The 20,866-nt window shown below is 48.2% G+C and overlaps 1 protein-coding gene across 7 annotated transcripts in view; it reads left to right on the top strand.

Moving 5' to 3' along the window:
* Positions 1-120: 120 nt before the first annotated feature.
* The window catches only part of DDX31 (DEAD-box helicase 31), a 72,971-nt gene continuing 52,225 nt past the window's right edge, over positions 121-20,866 (top strand). For 4 of the 7 annotated variants that reach the window (XR_006709759.1, XM_045467349.1, XM_045467354.1 and 1 more), the window contains exons 1-12: positions 121-411; positions 5,326-5,582; positions 5,689-5,764; positions 6,714-6,757; positions 8,134-8,204; positions 9,182-9,246; positions 15,325-15,369; positions 16,735-16,776; positions 17,500-17,564; positions 19,135-19,254; positions 19,362-19,468; positions 20,497-20,732. Coding sequence is in view for 6 of the 7 variants with exons in the window: in XM_045467349.1 (XP_045323305.1) it covers positions 220-411; positions 5,326-5,582; positions 5,689-5,764; positions 6,714-6,757; positions 8,134-8,204; positions 9,182-9,246; positions 15,325-15,369; positions 16,735-16,776; positions 17,500-17,564; positions 19,135-19,254; positions 19,362-19,468; positions 20,497-20,732 (1,320 nt within the window). In the remaining variant the exon portion in view is untranslated. The remainder of the gene's footprint in view (positions 412-5,325; positions 5,583-5,688; positions 5,765-6,713; positions 6,758-8,133; positions 8,205-9,181; positions 9,247-15,324; positions 15,370-16,734; positions 16,777-17,499; positions 17,565-19,134; positions 19,255-19,361; positions 19,469-20,496; positions 20,733-20,866) is intronic. The other 3 variants (XM_045467353.1, XM_045467351.1, XM_045467352.1) reach the window with 2 other exon arrangements.

Below are 20,866 nucleotides of genomic sequence, written 5' to 3'. Positions count from 1 at the left end.
TGGCATCGCCCGCCACGGGCCGAGCCGCGAGGGACTCCCCGCGCAGCGGCCGCCGCGGCCCGTACGCTCGCGGACGCCTCGGCACCCGGAAGGGACGCGGCCGCAGGAGCCGGCGGGGCAGCTGCGCGGGGTCCTCGCGCGCCGCCCACGTGGGCCCAGGCCGAGCCCGGTTCTCCCGGTCCCGCCGCGCCCGCCCGTGCCCGCGCCTCGCCGCGCGCCATGGCCGCCGCCGGGGGGCTGCTCCTCCGCGCTGCCGAGTCCCCGGCCGCCGCCGCCCCCGCCCCCGCCCCCGAGACGCTCACGGGACCCCGCCGGGCCCAGGCGAGGCGGGTGAGTTCTGCCCCGGCTTCGGAGCCGTCCGCACCTGAGGCCCGGCCCGCCGCACCTCGCGAGCGGCCGCCTCGCCGCTGGGTAGGGTTTGGAATTGCCGCCGGAGTCCGGGGCGGTGGTTGGGAAGCGGGTTATCTGGCAGATTCTGGAGGAGTCGCAGAGGGGCACGTGTCTGAGACCGGAACGTCACCCCGCGGGGATGTCCCAGGAGGGAGCGGCGCGGGCTTGGAGAGACGTCCGCCGGCTCTCGGGCTGCGGGTGGCAGGGGTGAGCGGCGGATCCCGTCGTCCCCCCACCCCAAGTTAGGACCTGACACCGGGGCGAGTGCCCGCCCGGCCTCTTGCCAGCCTCGCCTCTTTGTAACTTGTCTCAGCCACCGTTGCCTCAACCAGGGGTCGTTTGTTGCAGGAACGAGGACTGGAGACTAGAGAATTTCTTCATGAACTTGCAAAAGTGGCCTAGATTCTCATCCACGGGCAGTGGGGAGAGAGAATAACGGAGCATCAGTATACTCCGCTCACTAGGGAGGGGAAAGGTGCCTTCAATTTAAACCAAGCCAGAGCTGGAAACTGGTTTCTAGGACGGTTGACTTCTCTCCTGGAAAAGAGGAGGACTGCAGGGTAGAAAGCCCGTTGTAGAGTCATAAGTTACAGGACCTTGGGCCAAGGAAGGTGTGTGTTTTCTCCAAAAAGCAACAGGTGATTCCGTTGACGGATTGGTTGCTGAAGGTCAGTTCATCCAACGTGTTGAAGCTGAAATTCCTGGAGTTGGTATTAGGGTTTCTCTTTGATTTTTCAGTGATAATCAAGCTTTAGGATTTAGAGGTTTGGGAATTGGAGTTTTCAGCTAGCCAGTGGGGTAGCCACCTTTCTGGGAGGAGGAAGGGGAAATACCGAAGAGCCCCTGGGACCCTGGGGTCTGGGTAGGACAGACCTGAGATTAGAAGCCAGCTTTGCAGCAGGCTGATGTTGTAACCTTGCAGGGAGGTCTGATCCTCACTTTTCCTACCCGTAAAATGGGAACAGTAGTTTTTACCTCGTATGAAGTTATTTATGAGGAGTAAACGAGATCATATATGTAAAGATCCTATGTATTTTGTTGCCCACAAAAGCACTTGATAAATGCCAATGATAGGTAAAGTCGTATTGGCACCATTTTGAGTAATGGAATCGCTACATCCAGAGGCCAGTGGGATGCTTGTGCCATACAGGAGCCTAGTGACAAGTGGGAAGCACTGTTGAAACTGTTGAGCGCCTGGCTGGCTCAGTCAGTGGAGTGTGTGACCCTTGATCTTGGGGTTGTAAATTCGAACCCCACATTGGGTGTAGAGATGAGTTAAGAATAAAATCTTAACTTTTTTTTTTAATGTTTGTTTATTTTTGAGAGACAGAGTGCAAGCGGGGGAGGGGCAGAGAGAGAGGGAGACCCAGAATCCGAAGCAAGCTCCAGGCCCCGAGCTGTCAGCACAGAGCCTGACGCGGGGCTCGAACTCACAGACCGTGAGATCATGACCTGAGCTGAAGTCGGATGCTCAACCGACTGAGTCCCCCAGGCGCCCCCAAAATCCCCAAACTTTGTTGAGTGAGTTGAATAAATAAAAATAGGGTGTCTGGCTTTATGATTGCCTGAACCACTGTGTCAAAGGATATGTATTAATAAGGTCATGACAAGGGTCTGTGGTGCCCTTGTCTGCATCTACATTTTTTATGTCTTGAATGAGAATTATAGATACGTTGATCAAATTTGCCAGTGGCCTGAATTTGGGATGAGTAGCTAATATTCTGAACTTGGAAAGGCCTCAACAACATAAGTTATGCTATTTATAACACTACGTAGAATGTTTTCTTTCTGAAAATGTTTTTTGATGATTCAATTAATACAAATTTATTGTAGGAAATTTGGGAAGTATGTTAAAGAAAAAAAAAATCCATAATTGCCATACTCCGATATAACTCTGGTTAACATTTTGCTGTATATCCTTGTAGAAAACAGCTCAAAAGAGGGACCAAGCTGTATATGATGTTTTCTAACCGAGCTGGAATTAAAAAATGGTATTATAGCACAACCCTCAGGAATCCTGGCTGTGGAATCAGTGCCTGAGCAAAGCCTGTATTGCTCGGTGACCCTGGGACAAATCGCCTCATATTGCTGCCTCAGTGATCTCATCTTAAAATGGGATGATAGCAGAACCTGTATCGATACATTAGATAATCCACCTAAGTACTTAGCGTATCGCCTGAGCTATAGTGTATTTATTAATGTCAGAGGTGTAGTATTTAGGCTTTTAGGCCTAGGCGGGCTCCTAAAGGTCATCCGCCAGAACGTCCCTCGTTTTACAGGTGGTGCAGGACCAGAGACTCAGAGGAAGGTGATTTGCTTAATGTTGTAGAGCTGATGTTTTAGTAGATTCAGGTATGTTCTTTGCTCAGATGCCACCTCCTGAAGCATTTCTGTCTCCTGGCCTCCTTTCCCCTTGCCGCAGGCCGTGGGAATCTTATTTTGTGCTTTCACGACCCTTTGTGTATATATTTTTTCTGAGTACAAATGCAGATTTGAGTTTGTGGTTTTATACATTGCTCTCTTCCACTAATCTGTGCGTTCTTCAAGGGCTTGGCTAATTGTCCAGCCTTGTGTTCAGAATCAAGCTACTTGATAGCCACTATGTAGTAGGGTGTTTTAAATGAACGTGTTGTGGATGTGGGGCAGAAAAGCTAACAAGTAGGGGAATAGTGTCCGGCTTATGGAGAGGGATAATTCTATTGGGTGTTGTCATCTTGTAAGTATTTATGGAGCACTTACTTTGTGCAGACATGAGTTCATACAGGGGATTCAGTGCTCTACTGGGCAGACTTGTCCGTTTCCTTATAGAGTTTGTGGTTTGACGGGAAGATGGACACCACATAACAAATTACGTTTTATGCTTGTTATTGTATCGAGTGCTATAGAGAAGAATAAGGGTGCCAGGAGAGCCAAGAGTAGGAACCCTGGCTTGACTACGTGGAGAGAAGAGGTCAGGAAAGGTTCTTCTGAGGACCCAGTAAGCCTCAATCTGAAGGATGAGTATGTGTTAACCAGCCAAAGTGAGGGTTGGAGACGTGGGTATGGGAATCGCATGTGCAAAGGCCCTGAGGGAGGAAGGAACATGGTGCCTTCTAGGAGTTAAGGAAGATCCAGGACAGCTGAGACTGGTGAGATGGGCAGAGGCCAGCTTCTAGAGGGCTTTGTAGATCATGTTACAGGTTTTTTAATTTTAGCCTAAGAGCAGTGGAAACCCTGTGAAATACCGTGCTTGATTCTGAATACTTGCTTTTAAAGAAAAGTTGACCTGAGCATAATAGGTGACTGGGATGATAAAGGATCGAAAGTTCATGTCCTGTCTGGGATATTTATTCCAAAGGAGAAAGTAAAAGATTTACACGATGTGTGAAGGAATGTTATGTCCCAGAGGAAATAAGCTTGTTTTGTGTTGCTGCAGAAAGCAAACCTCAGACGAGCAGAGAGATGATCAAGGGGGCGGCTCTTGTCTGAATGTCAGAAGCTGCTTCCTAACCCCTAGAATTCGGTCTGCCTTGGTGGATGGAGAGCAGTAAGTGGAGGTGTGTAGGCAAAGCCTACTGCAAGGCCATCTGTCTGGGGGACGGTGGTAGAAAGTCTGTTCACGGTGGGAGTGGCCTTCAGGCCTTTTTATGCTCTGAGAGTCCCTAGTTCCATAAATCAAGGAAAGTCTGCACATTTCATTGTGCCTTGCAAATGATTCAGCAGACCCAGAACTTGACTTCATCTGTTTCTTTACTCTGAACATTCACGAACTTGGGACTTTGTAAAAATAAACTTGTAAAACGAAGGTTATTTTTAACTTAATTAGTAACACTTAACTTTATTAATATTAAATACTCGAAGTTGTATTTATTGAATTATTTGAGTATAGGAGTCCTGTGGTGCCAGGAACAAACAACTACTGTTATTGGTAGGTTAGCCTGAAGCTGACAGTCATGGCTAAAGCAAGCTGATGTGTAAATGGAATTCATCATTTTGAGCTAAGGGGAGAATAACATTCCAAGAGAAATGAGAACACCAGGATAATAAGCACTAGCTACTCACGGGATGTTTTTGTATCCGTGTGTACATTGGAAGAGAAGGCAGAAAGGAAACAAATTTCTTTCCAAAGAAAATTGGATGCTTCTTCTCTTAGGAGAAGTTTGGAGCAGGTAGCCAGATTCATGTTATGGAAATGAGAAGCAACAGGCAAAAAAAAAATATCGAGCGTTGTAGCCTGCAACCGACTATCAGATGGGGAGTCGAAAGGCAAAGAGAATTGGAAATAATTGTGGTAGAAGTGATGGATGGAGTAGAATTCTCATTTGGAATGGAAACGGCGAGTAGGAATCGTCTCCAAGCCATCTGAATCTGGGGGAGCAGCGTGAGGGGAGAGAGTGACAGCGATCCAAGCACTCTGGGGTAGAGCGGTAATGAAGGTTTCCGCTTCCTGGGCATGAGCTGGGATGCAGCCTCCCATGTATAGTCACCAACAGGCTTTGTTGGTGGAGAGAGAGGATGCGCTCCCCTCCCCTGTTCTTGTTGTGTAGGTGGACATCCAGGGAAACAGATTGATCTAGCGGGCACACTTCACAAGGTGGGTTCTCTCTTCCCTTAACGGAGACTCCCATTTGGTAATATTCAGCCCCCGAAAGGTTTCTCCCTTCTTTATCCTTACCCTCATCTTGGTTGAGTTGATAGTTAAGATGGATGGTGAGGTCTAGGGGATGAATGAGCTGAGATTTTTGGGGGGATTGGTTTCTTTTTTTTTCTTTTGGGGGGGGGGGAAAGCTGAGTCAAAGAATCTGATTGCAGACCCTAAACTGTTGCTCGACATATGGGGCGTAATGATCTCTGCAGGGAGAGAGGCAATTCTGTGGGCAGTCAGGCTTCACTGTGAGGTCTGTCTTCATGGACTAATGCATCTCTTGTCGCTCTTTCCTTTTGGGAACAACGCAGCAAGCAGAGGCTACCAAAAGAAAGTACCGAGCATCCAGTGAGGCTCCCCCAGCGAAGCGGAGGAACGCGGCGGCGTTTCTCCCAGCCAAGAAAGCTGCTGCTGAAGAAGCACAAAGGACTTTTAAGGGGAAGGCACAGAAAACATTTTCTCCGAATGAATCTTTGGTTGGCGTGAGCGGTAAAAACCGAGAGCAGAAACCATGCATTAGGACTTCTTCGTTATTTAAAAACAACCCCGAAATTCCAGAGCTCCACAGGTATGTTCAGGCACAGATGCACTTCGGGAATAAGAGGAGTGAAGTGTATTCCGCCTTTTGCTCTGTTGGTTGGAACTGATGCCCGGGTTTTGTTCGTCATTTGCAGACCTGTAGTAAAGCAGGTGCGAGAACAGGTGTTCACCTCAGACGCTTTTCACAAACTGGACCTCCACCCACATTTAGTAAGTATCTCTCAGTGTCTCGTGTGGTCGGTTTATTCGATGTGGTTATTCATTTGGAATGTCTAGAAAGAAAAAGAGTGGTTATTTCTGCTCCCAGCTACCTGAGTGAAGTCAGACTGACGAGATGCTCTTCTGGGATAATCCCAGTGAGCTTACGTTACTCTCCACTGTCCCAGCCTCCATCCGCACCCGCTTTTTAAGGAACCAAACACTCTCCTCACCTAATTCAAATTCGGCCGGACAGTTCACCTAATGTGCCTAGGACAGGCTCCTAATCATGGGTAGATGGGACGCGGAGGCTGATCTGGATAGGAGAGGGAACTGAGCTGGCATCTTCGTCTCAAGGGTAGCCTGTTACAAAGAATTGAAGAAGACGGGGCTGTTTTAACACACGTTTTCTACAAACAGATGGACCCTTTTTTTTTTTTTTTTTTTTTTTTTTGATTTAACCATGAGTGAAGTTTCCGCTCTTATTTATGAGTAAGGAGAGAAAAATGCGTTAACTTTTAGGGAATCTGGTTTTCCTTTGCTCCCGTGGTCACAGCTCACTTAGTCCTTCAGGGTGCCTTACGTAAGCTGTTTTCGCACCTACGGGTTTGAGCAGGGACATCTAGCAGGGTCGTGCTGTGGGCATTTGGGGATGGATAACTCTTTGTCATGAGCACTGTCCTGCGCGTGATAGGATGTCCAGCAACACCCGTGCCTCTACTCGCTTGATTCCAGTGGTGTCCCTGGCCCCACTTGTAGCAACCAAAAATCTCTCTAGATGTTGCCACCTGTGTGGGTGCAGGGGTGGAGCAGAACCACCCCCAGGCGAGACTCACTGGGTTGGAAGAACTTGACTTGAACATAGTCATCAGTTTTTTCCCAGTATCTTCTTTTTTCATTAAATGGGTTTTTACCAAAAAGTCAGAAGTTAAAAATATTTATTTTTTGTTTTCTCTTTTAGATTTCCACGATAAATACGGTCTTAAACATGACTAGCATGACCAGGTAAGGAAGGGTTCGAGGCCAGTCTTGATTTTCTTAAAACTTGGATGGCTATAACCAGATGAGATCTGAATTATCTGTGGCATACAGAGCACATTTTTGTCTTGGTGTTAGAGAACACTGCCAGATTGCTGCCCATCGAGGGCCTGACGCATCACTTAGCCACTCAGTTCCCTCGCTTGTTAAATGGAGAGGCCGAGTGCCCATCTACTTCTGTTCTCAGCTCTAAACTGGTCCAGATGCTGGTCTCCATGTGATCCTGCTGCCGTCCATGCTTCCCTGAGAATAACATGTCCACGATGCAGAATTTCTCGTGTCATTGTTTACTAGTAAGAATTAGAGGCAACCAAAAAGACAGGAGTAGGTATTTGATTGGATAGAGCGGGATACTGAAAAAATTTTTTGGATGTTTAATAGTGACGGTTCTGGAAAACGGAACAGTAAAAGGCGTAGAGCAGAGGTGAACTTCCTTTTTGTTTTTTTGGTTTTTTTTTTTTTTTTTTTAATTTTTTTTTTTTAATGTTTATTTATTTTTGAGACAGAGAGAGACAGAGCATGAATGGGGGAGGGTCAGAGAGAGGGAGACACAGAATCTGAAACGGGCTCCAGGCTCTGAGCTGTCAGCACAGAGCCCGACGCGGGGCTCGAACTCACGGACCGCGAGATCATGACCTGAGCCGAAGTCGGCTGCTTAACCGACTGAGCCACCCAGGCGCCCCATGAACTTCCTTTTTGTGAGCACCTATGCGTGTTTACGTTTTATTAGTCATCACATTTTACTTATAGGTGCTAATTGATGACTATTAAAGAGTGAAATAAGGAGCCCCCTCCCCAATTTTTTTATTCAGTTGCATCAACCAAATGTAAATGAATTCTGTGCCCTTTTTGTTGTTTGTTTTTAAATACACATGTGGGCACATCCTAGTGCACCTTGGTTTTCTGGAGAGTGAGAAGAGCTCCAGGCTATCAGGATGGCTCACAAGATTTCTTGTACCCTTTGGCGTGGGACTCTTTCCACAACGTCTGCCACGGGAGGCAGGTGCATGTGTGCTATGCTCTCGTGGTAGCTCCAGCTTGTCACCACGCCTGTCCCTTTGTTTTTGTTTTTTTTTTTAAATCAGCCTGCCAGAATGGCCAGGCTCTGGCTTGCCTCAGCATTTTCAACTGAGTTCCAGAAATTTAATTGAGGTTTTACTCCTCCAGCCGTCAGAAGCTCCTCAGCAACTTCGCTCGAATGTCTCGATACTCCAGGGTGGCAGTTGGCAGACAAGCGACGCGTGGGGGCGGTTGCGATCTGTGTGTCCTGCTTCTCTGCCTGTAAACACGACAGGGTAAAACATTACATACGAGCATGTGTTCTCTCTTCTGGGTGGCCCAAGCGTTCAGAAGCAAAGTATTCCCGTGTTGCTGGAGGGCAGAGATGCTCTGGTGAGGTCTCAGACGGGCTCAGGTCAGTCATCATTTAACTTCTGTCCTTCTTCCCCCCGATACCAAGGCCACAGTCACCTTATAGGTCACGTAGCGAGATGGCTATCTGTGGTGGCGGCTGCTTTGCTTTTTGGGGGGAGGAGGGGAGGCCATGCTTGGCTCTTGATTAGGGCCCTGAATTTGTTCTTGTGGCGAAAGGAAGGGGGTGGCTGATGGTGCTGTGATCAGGAGTGATCCGGACGTGGCCAGGTTCTGCTCTCGCTCTGCAGAGCCTCTGTCAGGGCTCTGCCCAGTCCACCATCTGTGGCTCGAGCTGCCCGTCCTCCCTCCAGTGGGGGATAAATAGTTTCTTAGAATAAAGCATGGTTCAACATGAGCACGCCCTGATTGGATGCTAGTTGTTTTGCTGCAACGTGCAGCACAGATTTTGCTTGTTCCACATTGTCTGTAGACGTGTTCTTGTGACCTCTTGTGCCCTGCATGGGGCTAATCAGCTGTTCTCCACTCCCCCCAGCTCAGCCACCCACCTGGTGGCTTTTGCCATTCCTTGGTTTCTTCCTGGTCTTTAGAGGCCAGCTCTGGGGTTCAGACTGGCTTCTAAACACCTCGGTGCTGCCCACATCATTCACTTGACCAGGAGGCTCATTTGAGTGATTAAGGATGACTTTAGAGGAGGAGTTTTCTGGCTTTGAAGGATAGTCATCCAGTTGAGCTTTTGTGTAACTTGGGAAATGTGTCATTGTCTCCCTTCTTGGCTGGAGAAAGGAGCTGAAGCTGCAGGGTGTTTTTGGAAGTAGTGCGTTCACAGAGCAAAACTGGGAGTCATGGCAGGGGGGCAGATGCTGTCTTTAGCGCTCTTGGATGTAGGACTTAACACTTTTCCTGTCCCTGGCTTTTAGTGCTGCCCAAAGATGGCAGAGACCATTTTCTTTACTGTCTTCGCCCTCCCTCCATCTTCTAGAGCCTGTGATTTTAATTGCTTCTGTACTTTTTTAAAAGGTAAAACGCTTGCCTACTGTATCCCTGTGGTCCAGTCTCTTCAAGCAATGAAATCAAAAATACAGGTGAGTATAGTGTGTTTCTTTTACTGCTCATGGTACGTAAGCAACCATGGAACTGAACCAAAGCAGGACCACTGGGACCAAAAGACTCTGTTTTCATTTAGCGTTGTTTTCTTGCCTCTTTTTTAATTCATTCATTGATGTTTATGTCCTATAAACATGTTGCATCTGAAGACTGTGCCCAGAGTAGAATAGAATAACTGTATTTTGTAATCATCACAGCACATCCAACAGGGAGCGTTTGTAAAATCAATGCTCCTTGTGTGTCATACACTGTGCCGGATGCTTTGCCAAAGTGTCATCTTCTCAAATTCTAGCCGCCGCCCCCCCCCCCCCCCCCCCCCCCCCGCCTCCCCAGGCCCAACGAGTTACAGGTATTTCTGTTCATCTAATTTTACAGAAAGAAATGGAGGCTCGGGAACAATGGTGGAGTCTTGTCTTTAGTTGGGAGGCACATTTAGTTAGCGTTTGGGCCGAAGGGGCCAGAATTGGGTTCCCCAGGGGGCCAGTTAACTGCCAGGCTCCGGGGGCACAGGTATCATCTCAAAATCCCGCCCAGAGTCCCACAGATATGTCCCTGGTTATCCTCAGTAGGAAGGACAGGGCGAGACCTGAAATAGGAGGTGAGGTGGGTGCACAAGCAGCTGAGAAGAGCTGATTGGTTACTTTTCTTCTCGGTGTGAACGGTGTGAACACACCGAGTTAGGCGTGGACCAAGCCTACCTGATACTGAGGGACTACACAAGTAGCGATAGCATTGGATTGCAGCCCAGAGGCTAAAACCTATACCCACCGGGACAAACGGATACAAATAAGTTACTGAATAAATAGAGAAACGGGAGAAGGAAAGGCCTTCCTTCCAGTAGACTTCCTCCGGACATCCACAGAAGTGACGGAAGTAGAATGTCGCCATCTGGCAGGTGCCTTAGTTGTACCGCCCCCACGGGGATCGGCACGCACTGAAAGGAGTGGACGAAAGCGGCATGAGAACTGGGAGATTTACTGGGTCTCCAAGCATCTCCCTGCAAGACCCCTCTTAATCCCAAAGGGGAAGACAGTAATTCTACGATGGGGAAGTGGCTGTCACCGCCTTCACCCCGGTGGTCAGCGTGGGCATCACCGGTGCGCAGATGTGCTGACCTCACGCACCTCCCTCTAGATAGGTGCCCAGAGGGCACGACGTCCCTTCTGTGGCTTTCTGGCCCAAATTTAATCATGAGCAAGCATCAGACGAACCCAAATCAAGAGACATTCTGCAACGTGACTGGCTATTACTCTTCAAAAGTATTACGGTCACAGAAAAACAAAACAAAACAAATACAAAGAAATGCTGAAGAACTGCCCCTGGTCAGAAGAGGTGAAGGAGACGTAGTGGCCAAATGCAACCACATGGTTCTGAATCGGATCCTAGTCTGGGGAAAGGACATTAATAAGTCAGTCAGTGAGACCGGAATACAGTTTGTAGATAGATTCACTCATAGTAGCTTATCAGCGTCGATTTCCTGGGTTTGATCCTTGTACTGGGATTTTGAGAATCGATACTGCCTAAGGAAGCTGGGAGCAGGATATAAGAGAGTTCTTTGTATAATCCGTGTAATTTTTTTGTAAGCTTAAATTCATTTCAAAGTGAATATTTAAATTTTACTTAAAATTTATTTACATAATTTTAAATCAATAAAACCGAAGTCCGGGGCGCCTGGGTGGCTCAGTCGGTTGAGCATCCGACTTCAGCTCAGGTCATGATCTCGGAGTCTGAGTTCGAGCCCCAGGTCGGGCTCTGTGCTGACAGCTGAGAGCCTGGAGCCTGCTCTGGATTCTGTCTCCCTCTCTCTGTTCCTTTTCCACTCGTGCTTGCTCGCTCTCTCGCGCTCTCTCTCTCTCTCTTGAAAAAAAAAAGTAAAGATTAAGAAGAAATTAAAAAAAAAAACCTGAAATCCTACACAACATCCAAGTGATGGAACCTTACATAGCCATTAAAACTGGTATTTTTTTCAGTTACCCTTTGTGAACTTGACAGGTGTTTTTACACGTTAATCAAAAAAGGGCAGAGGAGGGGCGCGTGGGTGGCTCAGTCGGTCGAGCGTCCGACTTCAGCCAGGTCACGATCTCGCAGTCCGTGAGTTCGAGCCCCGCGTCGGGCTCCGTGCTGACAGCTCGGAGCCTGGAGCCTGTTTTGGATTCTGTGTCTCCCTCTCTCTGACCCTCCCCTGTTCATGCTCTGTCTCTCTCTGTCTCAAAAATAAATAAACGTTAAAAAAAAAATTTTTTTTTAAAAAAAGGGCAGAGGATAAAACAGTATGTACTGGATGATCTGGCTGCATAAATAGTACTGTGTGTGTGCGCGCGCGTGTGAAGAGACAAGAAAGATACTTGAACTGCTGATACCGATTTCCTCTGACGTGGATGAGTGAGGAATGTATTTCCTACAGGTGACCGATGTTTTCTTCCCATTGGGCACCTCACAGTAAGATAATTCATACAAAGGACTTGGCGTTGTACGCTACCCAGCTGGAGAGGAGAGGCCAAGTATTGCAACGATGTGGTAAAGTCTCATCTGTTTATACGTGTTAGGACAGTTCCCTGAGAGCAGCGGGTTGTTATTTACACACGTATCGTTGAAGAGCTTGGGACTATTTGAGCCGGAACGGGTCCTGTGGTTCCAGCCCCACCGTCTCGTCTCATAGGCCCGTGGACCGAGGACGAGAGAGATGGGATCACGTACCTGAGGCTGGTGGCGTCCTGGGTCTGGGTGTGTCCTCGGGCAAATCTTTCCATCCCTCTGTGCCTCAGTGATGTCACCGATGGGGTGGAGCCGACGGCAGCGGGTGTCCACCAGGGTTGCCTCGAGCTTCTGAGCCGCGAGCTTCTGAGCGGACGCATGTGGACGCTTCGGAAGCATCACCACGTGGGCGCGGGGCCGGTTTGCAAGGCAGTGATTTTCTCTGCTGCTCTACAGAGACGTTCACAAGCCACTTGGTGGTTTTTCTTTACTGCGTGTATTTTAATGTCAGTAACGGCTCATTCTATTCAAGACTGGAGTTTTCTGTAGAAAGAGTTCTCTAAGCCCAAATTTAATTCACTCGTTTCAAGTAATATTCAATAGGGACCCTTGGAGTTCATTGTGAAATGATTTGACCTGTAAAAAACCGATCTGGAGGGAGCAGGAAGCTCAAGGCACCCAGCAGAGTCTTAAATTACTTTGGCGATGGAATGAGAACGGATTGGCTTTCTGTGTTTTCGCTCTTTCTGTTATTTGGGCTCTGATTTTTTTTTTTCTTTTTTTTTTTTTAAACAACACAACCATCCGTCTTTGCTCGCTTCTGCCCTGCGAGGAATTGATTTTTCTTTCTTCTTCTGTGTGTAGTAACACCTTTTGAAATGTCAGAATCTCGTAACGTCACACTGTGGCACGCTGATACCGTTGTACTAACATGTTTACCGTTCTTGCCTGGGCCTCAGCACAGCCTCGCAGACTTGACGTCGAGGATAGGCGGCTCTAGTTTGAATTCCAAATCCTTTCCTCCTTGTGGGTAAATGTTTCCAATGCAAAACATGAAATCCATACTTGTAATTGAACCTGTTCTAAATCCACACTTAGCTTCTGCCCTGACACGGTTTTGATTAAGTCCTGAGTGTCTGTGAGCACTTTGGAGGTGCAAGTCACCGCTGACTTTGGGGCCTTTCTCAGGGTACTTTTTGGGTTTTTTTACACGTATATTTTTAGATACAGTGTACGCGTTACAAGATTAAAAGAGTACCAAAAAATACACGGTGAGAAGTCAGTCCTCACAGTCCCTGTCGCCCGCATGGCAGGGCTCTCTGGGGACGCGATGCCCTTGTGCTCGTCTGGTGGCCCTCCCAGGGCTGGTCTCTGCAGAGAGAGCGAGTGCGGGGGCGCACAGGCCCCTTCCCCCTCAGCCAGAGCTTCTGTGTTTCTTTCTGTTGTGTTTGGGGCGATAACACAGGAGGTTGCTTGCCGTACATGATGTTTGTGCCTTGCTAGTTGGTGCTCACTTAACACGCTTTGGGATGGCTTCTTAGCAGTACCGTTCCCACGTGCCTTGTTTTTTCACGGCCGTCTGGTGTCCCACTGCATGGGGGTACCCCGAGTTAGGGCGTCAGCCCCTCACTGGTAGGACTTCCCTTCCATCCAGTATTTCACTACAAACGAGACTGTTACAAATACAGTCTGTAAACTAGTTTACTTTTTTACGTACACTTGCGGGTGTATCTTTTAAAGAAACCCCTGACAGTGGGAGCGGCATTTTCATTCGGTGGGTAACGCCGCAATTGAACTTTTTTTTTTTTTTTAATTTTTTTTTTTTTTTTTTTTTTTTGAGAGAGAGAGAGAGGGTGCAAGTGAGTGAGGGGCAGAGAGAGAAGTGGGGCTGAAGCTCATGAACCTCACCCTGTGTGGGGCTCAAACTCACGAACCGTGAGATCATGACCTGAGCTGAAGCCAGATGCTTAACCCACCGAGCCACCCAGGCGCCCCGCCCCCCGCACTGAACTTCGAATGGGTTAAGCCACTTTGCGCTCTGCCCACAGCGGGCGGTACAGGAGTCCCTGCTCACCCGTGCCCTAGTGACACCATCGGCTGCTTAAGTTTTGCTCATTTGACAGTGGAGTTGAGCATCTCTTTGCATGTAAAAGCCATGGCTTGAATTCTCACGTCCATGAATTAGCTACTTGTGTCCTGTCTCCATTTTTCTATGTAAGTCGTGGTGGTCTTTTTTGTTTTCATTTTTTCATTGAATTATAGGCCTTTTGTGAACTAAGGAAGCTGGCCCTTTCTCTCCCCTCGTTTTGTCGTTTATTACTTGATTTTATTTAGTCACTGTTTGCCCGCCCATTCTAAAGTTAAAAGTTTTTATGTTATAAAACGTATTGATGTTGTATAGTTTCTGAGAATTATGTCATCTGTAAAATGGCCAACTTAATTCCAACTTTACTTCTCTAACTTTGTTTGCTTGTGAGGTCTCTGAACAATTTATCTTTTCTCTACTGATGCAAAATGCACCTTATTTCATACAATTCTGCATGTATTTGATTCTGTTCTAGACTCGGTTTGCTGCTGTGATCTCTGTATGCTGCTGTCCATTATTTATATTATGGTAGTTCTAAATCGTTTTAACATCTGTTGTTTTTCGGACATGTTTTGGTTATTCTTGCACGTTGATTTTTCATAGGAACTTTGAAGTCAGCTTGTCCACATGTGTTATTTTATATGCGCGTGTGTATACGTGCAGACTTGTGGCAGCTTTCTTAGGGTCGCGTTACGTTCATGGGTTGACTTACGATTGGCTCATTTGTGATAAGGAGCCATCTTATCCAAGAATAGGATATGGTTTCCCATTTATTCACATTTTACTTTACGCTCCTCAGAAGGGTTTTACAGTTTCTGTCACAAGCATTTTGTACATTTTTTGTCAGCCTTCCTGTTGTTCCCGCTGCTGCTCTTGGGGGATTCCCCCCTCCATTGTGTTTTCTAACTTTTTTATGTCAGAAGGCTGTAATTTGTGTGTATTAAGTTTGCATTCAGCTACTTGACTGAGTTGTCTTTTCTTGTAGTAGATTTTTGTTTTGTTTTGTTTTTTAGGGTAAACTGTCATCTAATAATGACTGTTTTGTCTCCTACTTTCCAGTTTTATACGTATTTTCTTTCTCTTGTCTGACCGCATGGGGCATAACCTTTAAAAAAAATTTTTTTTTAATGTTTATTTATTTCTGAGAGGAACAGAGACCGAATGCGAGTGGGTCAGGGGCAGAGAGAGAGGGAGACACAGAATCCGGGCTCCAGGCTCCGAGCAGTCAGCAAGAGCCCGACATGGGGCTTGAACTCACGAACCGTGAGATTGTGACCTGAGCCGAAGTTGGACGCCCGGCCGACTGAGCCACCCAGGCGCCCCGAGGCAGAACCTTTAGAACAAGGTTGCATGAGAAGAGTCGTGGACATCGTAGTCCCCTTCTCTCATGAGACACTTCTGATGTTTGCGAGTGGCCGCCCTCGGGTTCTGTCGACCGGGGTCCCGCGACCTTTGTTCGTTGACTCATGGCGTTTCTTTCCTTCTGTGTCCACAGCGCAGCGATGGCCCCTATGCCCTGGTGCTGGTGCCAACGAGAGAGGTAAGCGGCCTCACTGTCAGGATGCCTCCTAAGCAAGTGCTTTCCTTCTGAGAGTAAGACCCGTTCGAATTTAAAAGTGGGTTTTACCATTTTTCTCCCTGCTGCACCCTTACCTTGGCCTGGGCCCATCCCTCTGGTTCCTGTTAAGAAGAAAAATTCAAAGACTCTGTGAAAATCATAAGCTGAGTATGGAAAAGCATTTCCCTGGTGTCTAAAAACTAATGACACGATAAGCCTCTGTCCTTTTAAAAGGAATTAAAATAATGACATTTTCAGACTTTTTTGTTTCTTTTATAGCTTAATTAAAAATTGGAGCAGTCAGCCCTAAGGTGAACTTTTTTTTAAAAGAGGCCGTGGTACCGAGAATTTTACGTGTTCTTGCAAGTTAAGCTTCTCGACATTTTTCTTCTGTCTTGGTGGGAAGCTCTTCTGTCTGATCTAGTTTATTTGCCTATGATCTTATTTACTTGCCTATGGAGGCAAGTGTAGATTAGGGCACCGGTTTTCTCTATCAAATGCTAATCACTTCCTTGCGGAGAGTTGATCGCGGAGATGGAGGTTTCCAGTCAGCCTGTTAACACAGCCGTACACAGCCTGCAGTGCCCTTTCTCAGCTCGGTCCTGGGAAGGAGCAGGCGTGGAGCTATTTAAATTTTCACAGCGGCAAACTTGCTACTTCCCTGGGACGCGTCGTGAATACTAAGCGTGCGGGAACTCTGTACATGCGCTCGGATAAAGGGATTGCGTTGAGGCCTTCTTATGGTGGGGAATGGTTATAACCTACGTTAATTTTCACTTCCTCTGGTCTCCACTGGGCTTGTTAGATTCTGTTCCTTTAATAAACTCGGGGGTGACCGTCTCTCGGTGCTCCGTGGGGCGTACTTGAAGGATACCTGACGCCACCTTGAAACCAAGGTGCCCAGAGGCTCCTTCGGGTGACGCCTTCCCGCACGTTCTGTTTTCCTCTCTTCCTAAAGAGAGGCACGTCCGGGGCGATGCTGCTCGCTTCCCCATCCACGTGCACCGTAGGCTTGTGGTTCTCTGTGTGGCACTCTGGGAATTTGAGCCAGCAGAGGGAGCACACAACACTGTTTCTGTGTGTGTCCAAGGAATGGACGCGGCCTCTCTGCCCAAGTCTCCAAACTGGCAGCTTTCAGACGTAGTCTGAGAGCGAGCTATGTTCTCTGAGAAGATTCTGTGGATCAGATTTTTTTTTTTTTTTCCTGAAATCTTAACTTAAGGTCCAGGTTGGGATCTGATCACTTCGTGTTGTCTAAATTTTTTTAAAAGATTGGGGTGGTGGGGGCGGAGGGGGGGCGGGTGGGAACAACCTTGCTCAGTATCTGTAACTGCTCACTCCTCACAGCTGGCTCTGCAAAGCTTCAACACTGTCCAGAAACTGCTTAAGGTAAGGCGGGCCGCGAGTCCGGTTTTCTACCTTTTTTTCCTGACTTTTTGAGAAAAGAGAAGTCTGCCAGTCTTACCTTTGTTTTCAAAAAGCAAGGAATTATTTTAATTTCGCTTTGTTGCTTGGGCATCTCAGCTCTCCCCAGGTATAGTTTGTAGGTTTTGACTGATCCGAAGTTGACCAACTGCCGATTTCTAGCTTAGATTACTGGGGTTTCCTGGTGCTTAGAGTCCTGTAATGTGTTCACCATAGTCCCTAACAAGGTGCGCGTGGAGACTCACAGGTATAACCGAAGTGAGCACGTGGAAAGCTACCAGAAAGCTGCACGTCGGGTTTAAGAAAGGAGAGCCAGCGCCTGCCAAGCCCAGAATTGATCTGTCCTTCCTTCTGTCAGGGGTGGGGAGTAAGGAAGGGCCGTGCTTAGGTCAAATGTGTTCTCCACTCGGCCTCGACGGGGCAAGGCAGAGAAACTGTTTGAATCCCTGAGAAAGCCTCTGTTCCTCTCACGGCACCAGGAGCCAGTTCCGGAGCTGTGACTTAAGTGGCTGTTGCCCGTCACTGGGGCGGGCGATGCCCGGGAATGGCGTCTGCACAGTGACAGCGTCTGCAGTGAAGCCTAGGTCTTCCCTCCCAGCGTCTTTAGGGGAGAAGACCTTGGATTCGGTCTCTGTGTCTGCAGGGAAGGGGGCTCTGCTCTGATTCTCATCTGGTGTCTTCCTGTAGCCGTTCACCTGGATCGTGCCTGGGGTGCTCATGGGCGGAGAGAGGAAGAAATCCGAAAAGGCCAGGTATGCGGAGCCTGGTTCATGGTCCGCTCCTGTCTGAGTCTGTCTGTTCTGCCTTCCTATTCAATGAGACCTGGTCCTTCTAAACCTGGAGAGAGTCTTGTTTCCTCCTGTGCTTCCTAGTCCCAGAGCGGAGGGACAGATTGAGGCAGCGGGATCCTGTCACCTGTAGGCGGTGCTGTCTTATGAAATACCGACGAGCCCACAGAGGTTCCCTTCCGACGTGGTCGGTAACCATACTCCCCACCCACTTACCGTCCTCTCTCCCCGCCCAGCATCCCTTGGTCCCCCTTGTTCGGTATCCAGCCCCCTCGGTGACTCTTTTGTGCACATTGGGAGTCTGGGGGCTTGTCATTTGGCTCTACAAAGGCGAGGTACCAAACTCACTGTAATGCTTTACGCTTTGCTTTGTATATCCAAAACACTGATTCCTAATTCTGTATAGGAACTGGTGATGGGTAATTTCAGGAGAAAACGTTGCCACAGATAAATCCCACGTTGTCTGGATTCTTTTTGAAACATTTTTATTGTATTGTAGCTTAACGCTTAGTAGTAACACCCAGCTCTGTGTGTAGTTTGTAACTGAGGAGTAAATACTAAACTTGAAACCTAAAGGTATTGGTTAGATTTGGTTCAGCTGTAAGTAACGACAACAGCAAACAGCAGTGGCACAAACAATATGGCGGTTGTATTTCCCTTTCACATCTAAGAAGCCTGACGGTAACGCCTCCAGGGCCTGCATGAAGCTCTGGTGTCAGGAACCAGGTTCCTTCTGCCTTTTTGTGCCATTAAGTGAGGCTTCCATTTTTAAGTGTACTCCATAGTCTTAGCGAGTTGCTAGAGCTCCAGCCATTACATCTTGTTCCCTGCCAGCGGGAACAAAGATAATCCTCCCCCCTCCCTCCAGAGATATTTGTGGTTTTTGCATATTCCCTTTATCCTTTTATCCCATCCCTTGAACATAGGCATACGACCAAACTTAACTTCAAGAGAGGCTGGAAAATACACTCAGCTAAAAATTAGAAGCTTGTATTGCTATGGGAATATGGAGTAAAGGGTGTTTGGGAGTAAGAACTGAGATTTATTCTCCCTAGTCTGTGGGACAAAGTTAGGTGCCCGTTGTATGGAGGCTACAAACAAAGGTTCAGTATAAGAAACCATTCTAGCCATTAGACCACATTGGCCTGCGGTAACTCATTTAGACTGGAGTTTCCATGACGCAGAAACCTTCAAGAACGAACAGGCTAGGTGACCATCTTTCTGGAATGTCCTAGAAAGGATCCACGAACCAGGTAAAGGGCACCGGATTATACAGTAAAGATTCTTTTCAGAGTTATTGCATTTATGATTTTAATACGACGTCGGATCTTAATAATCACCTTCTAGGCAAGAGAAACTTTGAGGGAAATGGAAACTGAAACGTATCTTCGTATCCGTTTGTCATCCTGTTTGCCGTGACTTCACGCTGTGCACATTGGTGCTAGAAATGAATCTGCCTCCTGTGCCTTCTTCCTGTGTTTTCTGTTGATACAGCCCCATTTGATTTACTTTTATGATATGTAATTTTAAACAGACTCCGCAAAGGAATAAATATCCTTATCTCGACTCCTGGGCGACTGGTGGATCATATCAAATCCACAAAGAACATTCATTTTAGTCGGATACGGTGGCTGATTTTGGATGAAGCAGACAGGTGAGCCTCGCCCAGAAGCATGAACGGTAGGAGCAGCGAGCCGTTTGTGCTCTTGTTGCAGCCTTCACTTTGCATGCGGAGTAAAATCCCTTCTCTCGAAACCACAGAATCCTGGATTTGGGTTTTGAAAAGGATATCACAGTGATACTCAATGCCGTGAATGCCGAGCGCCAGCAACGACAAAACGTGTTGCTGTCGGCCACACTCACAGAAGGTGGGTTGAAAAGACACGCTCTTTGTTCTTAAGAGGAACGATCTAGATGTGATGGGCGTTGTTTGCCCGCGGTGGTTCTCAGCGATGGGCATAGAGGGTCAGGAGGGCGGTGTCCCTGAAGGACTGCCTTTCCGGACCCCTGCCCTGCAGGCCCAGCCTCCCTCTGCCAGTCATGCAAGGCTCTCCATGCTCCCCGGGGTGTGGGGGGAAGGGCAGGGCAGGTCCAGAGCTGTCTCTGTAAGGAGAGTGTTCCCGGTGCTCGTGGCGGGGTGAGAGGAAAGGTGACGGCTGACTCCCGTCTACCCAGAGGCTTCGTGAGCTTTTTATTGTGAGTGTTCTCAGCCCACCTTTCTGCTGAAGAGCCCTGAACCTCTTTAAGTTCCTTTCTGTCTTTCCGTCCTCACGAGATGGACGTTCCGAGCTCTCCTTTACAGATGGGGCCCTACGGCTTGGAAAAGTCACAGCCACCAGAGTCACCCACACAACACAGCCCCGCTGTCACGTTCTCAGGTCTGGCTTGTTAAACTGGCCCTGTTGCAGCACACGCATAGCAGTTCGCCAAGTGTATCTTAAGTAACCTTCATTTTAAGAGAAAGTCCATGATTCTGTGCTCAGAAGTTTGGGAAACGCCACATATTTCTTCCTTGTCTTAGAAATTCATGGTGCATGCGAACACAGCAAAGATCCTGAGAAGCCTTGTAAACCCACAACACCCTGTGATTAAGGAATCCCGTGACACCCTTTTATCAGGGTTTTCATAACTTACTTGAGCGTAGAATCCTTTCAGGGTGGGGAGGAGACAGCTGCTCCTGTCCCTTTCAGTGGCCTGCCTAGGCCAGAGTTTAGAAATGCTGGTGTGGAAGCAGTGCCCCCCCCACCCCCGCCGCCGATTGACCAGAGGGCAGATCTTGCTGCCCAGGTATTGCCCACAGGAGCTTCTTCATAAGCGTGGGACGTGGGATGTGGGGTGTGGGGTGCCCACACGGGACTGGTTTCACAGTGTTTGCCTATCTCACCTTTGCTCCAAGGTGTGACGCGGCTGGCTGATATCAGCTTGCGTGATCCGGTCCGGATTTCTGTCCTGGATCAGCACCACGGGCAGTCTGACCCGGAGCGAGGCACACTTCCCGAGGTTTCCCCTCTACCACCTGACGATGAGCTGGACAGCTTCGCGATTCCAGGAAGTCTTGATCAGCATGTGACGCTGGTTCCCAGCAAACTGAAGCTCGTCTCCCTGGCGGCCTTCATCCTGCAGAAGTGCAAGGTTGGGACCAGCTCAGTTGAGGGAAGAAGGTCCTGTCCTCTCTGTGTCTGGCGTTGATAGCAGTGAATTGAGGGATGCTCGCTCGCGCGCGCGCTCTCGCTCTCTCTCTCTCTCTCTCTCTCTCTCTCTGTCTC

Source organism: Leopardus geoffroyi, chromosome D4, assembly GCF_018350155.1.
Source record: "Leopardus geoffroyi isolate Oge1 chromosome D4, O.geoffroyi_Oge1_pat1.0, whole genome shotgun sequence".
NCBI lineage: Eukaryota > Metazoa > Chordata > Mammalia > Carnivora > Felidae > Leopardus > Leopardus geoffroyi.
The sequence above is the reverse complement of the archived record's forward strand: the minus strand, read 5'-3'. Positions and strand labels throughout refer to the sequence as shown.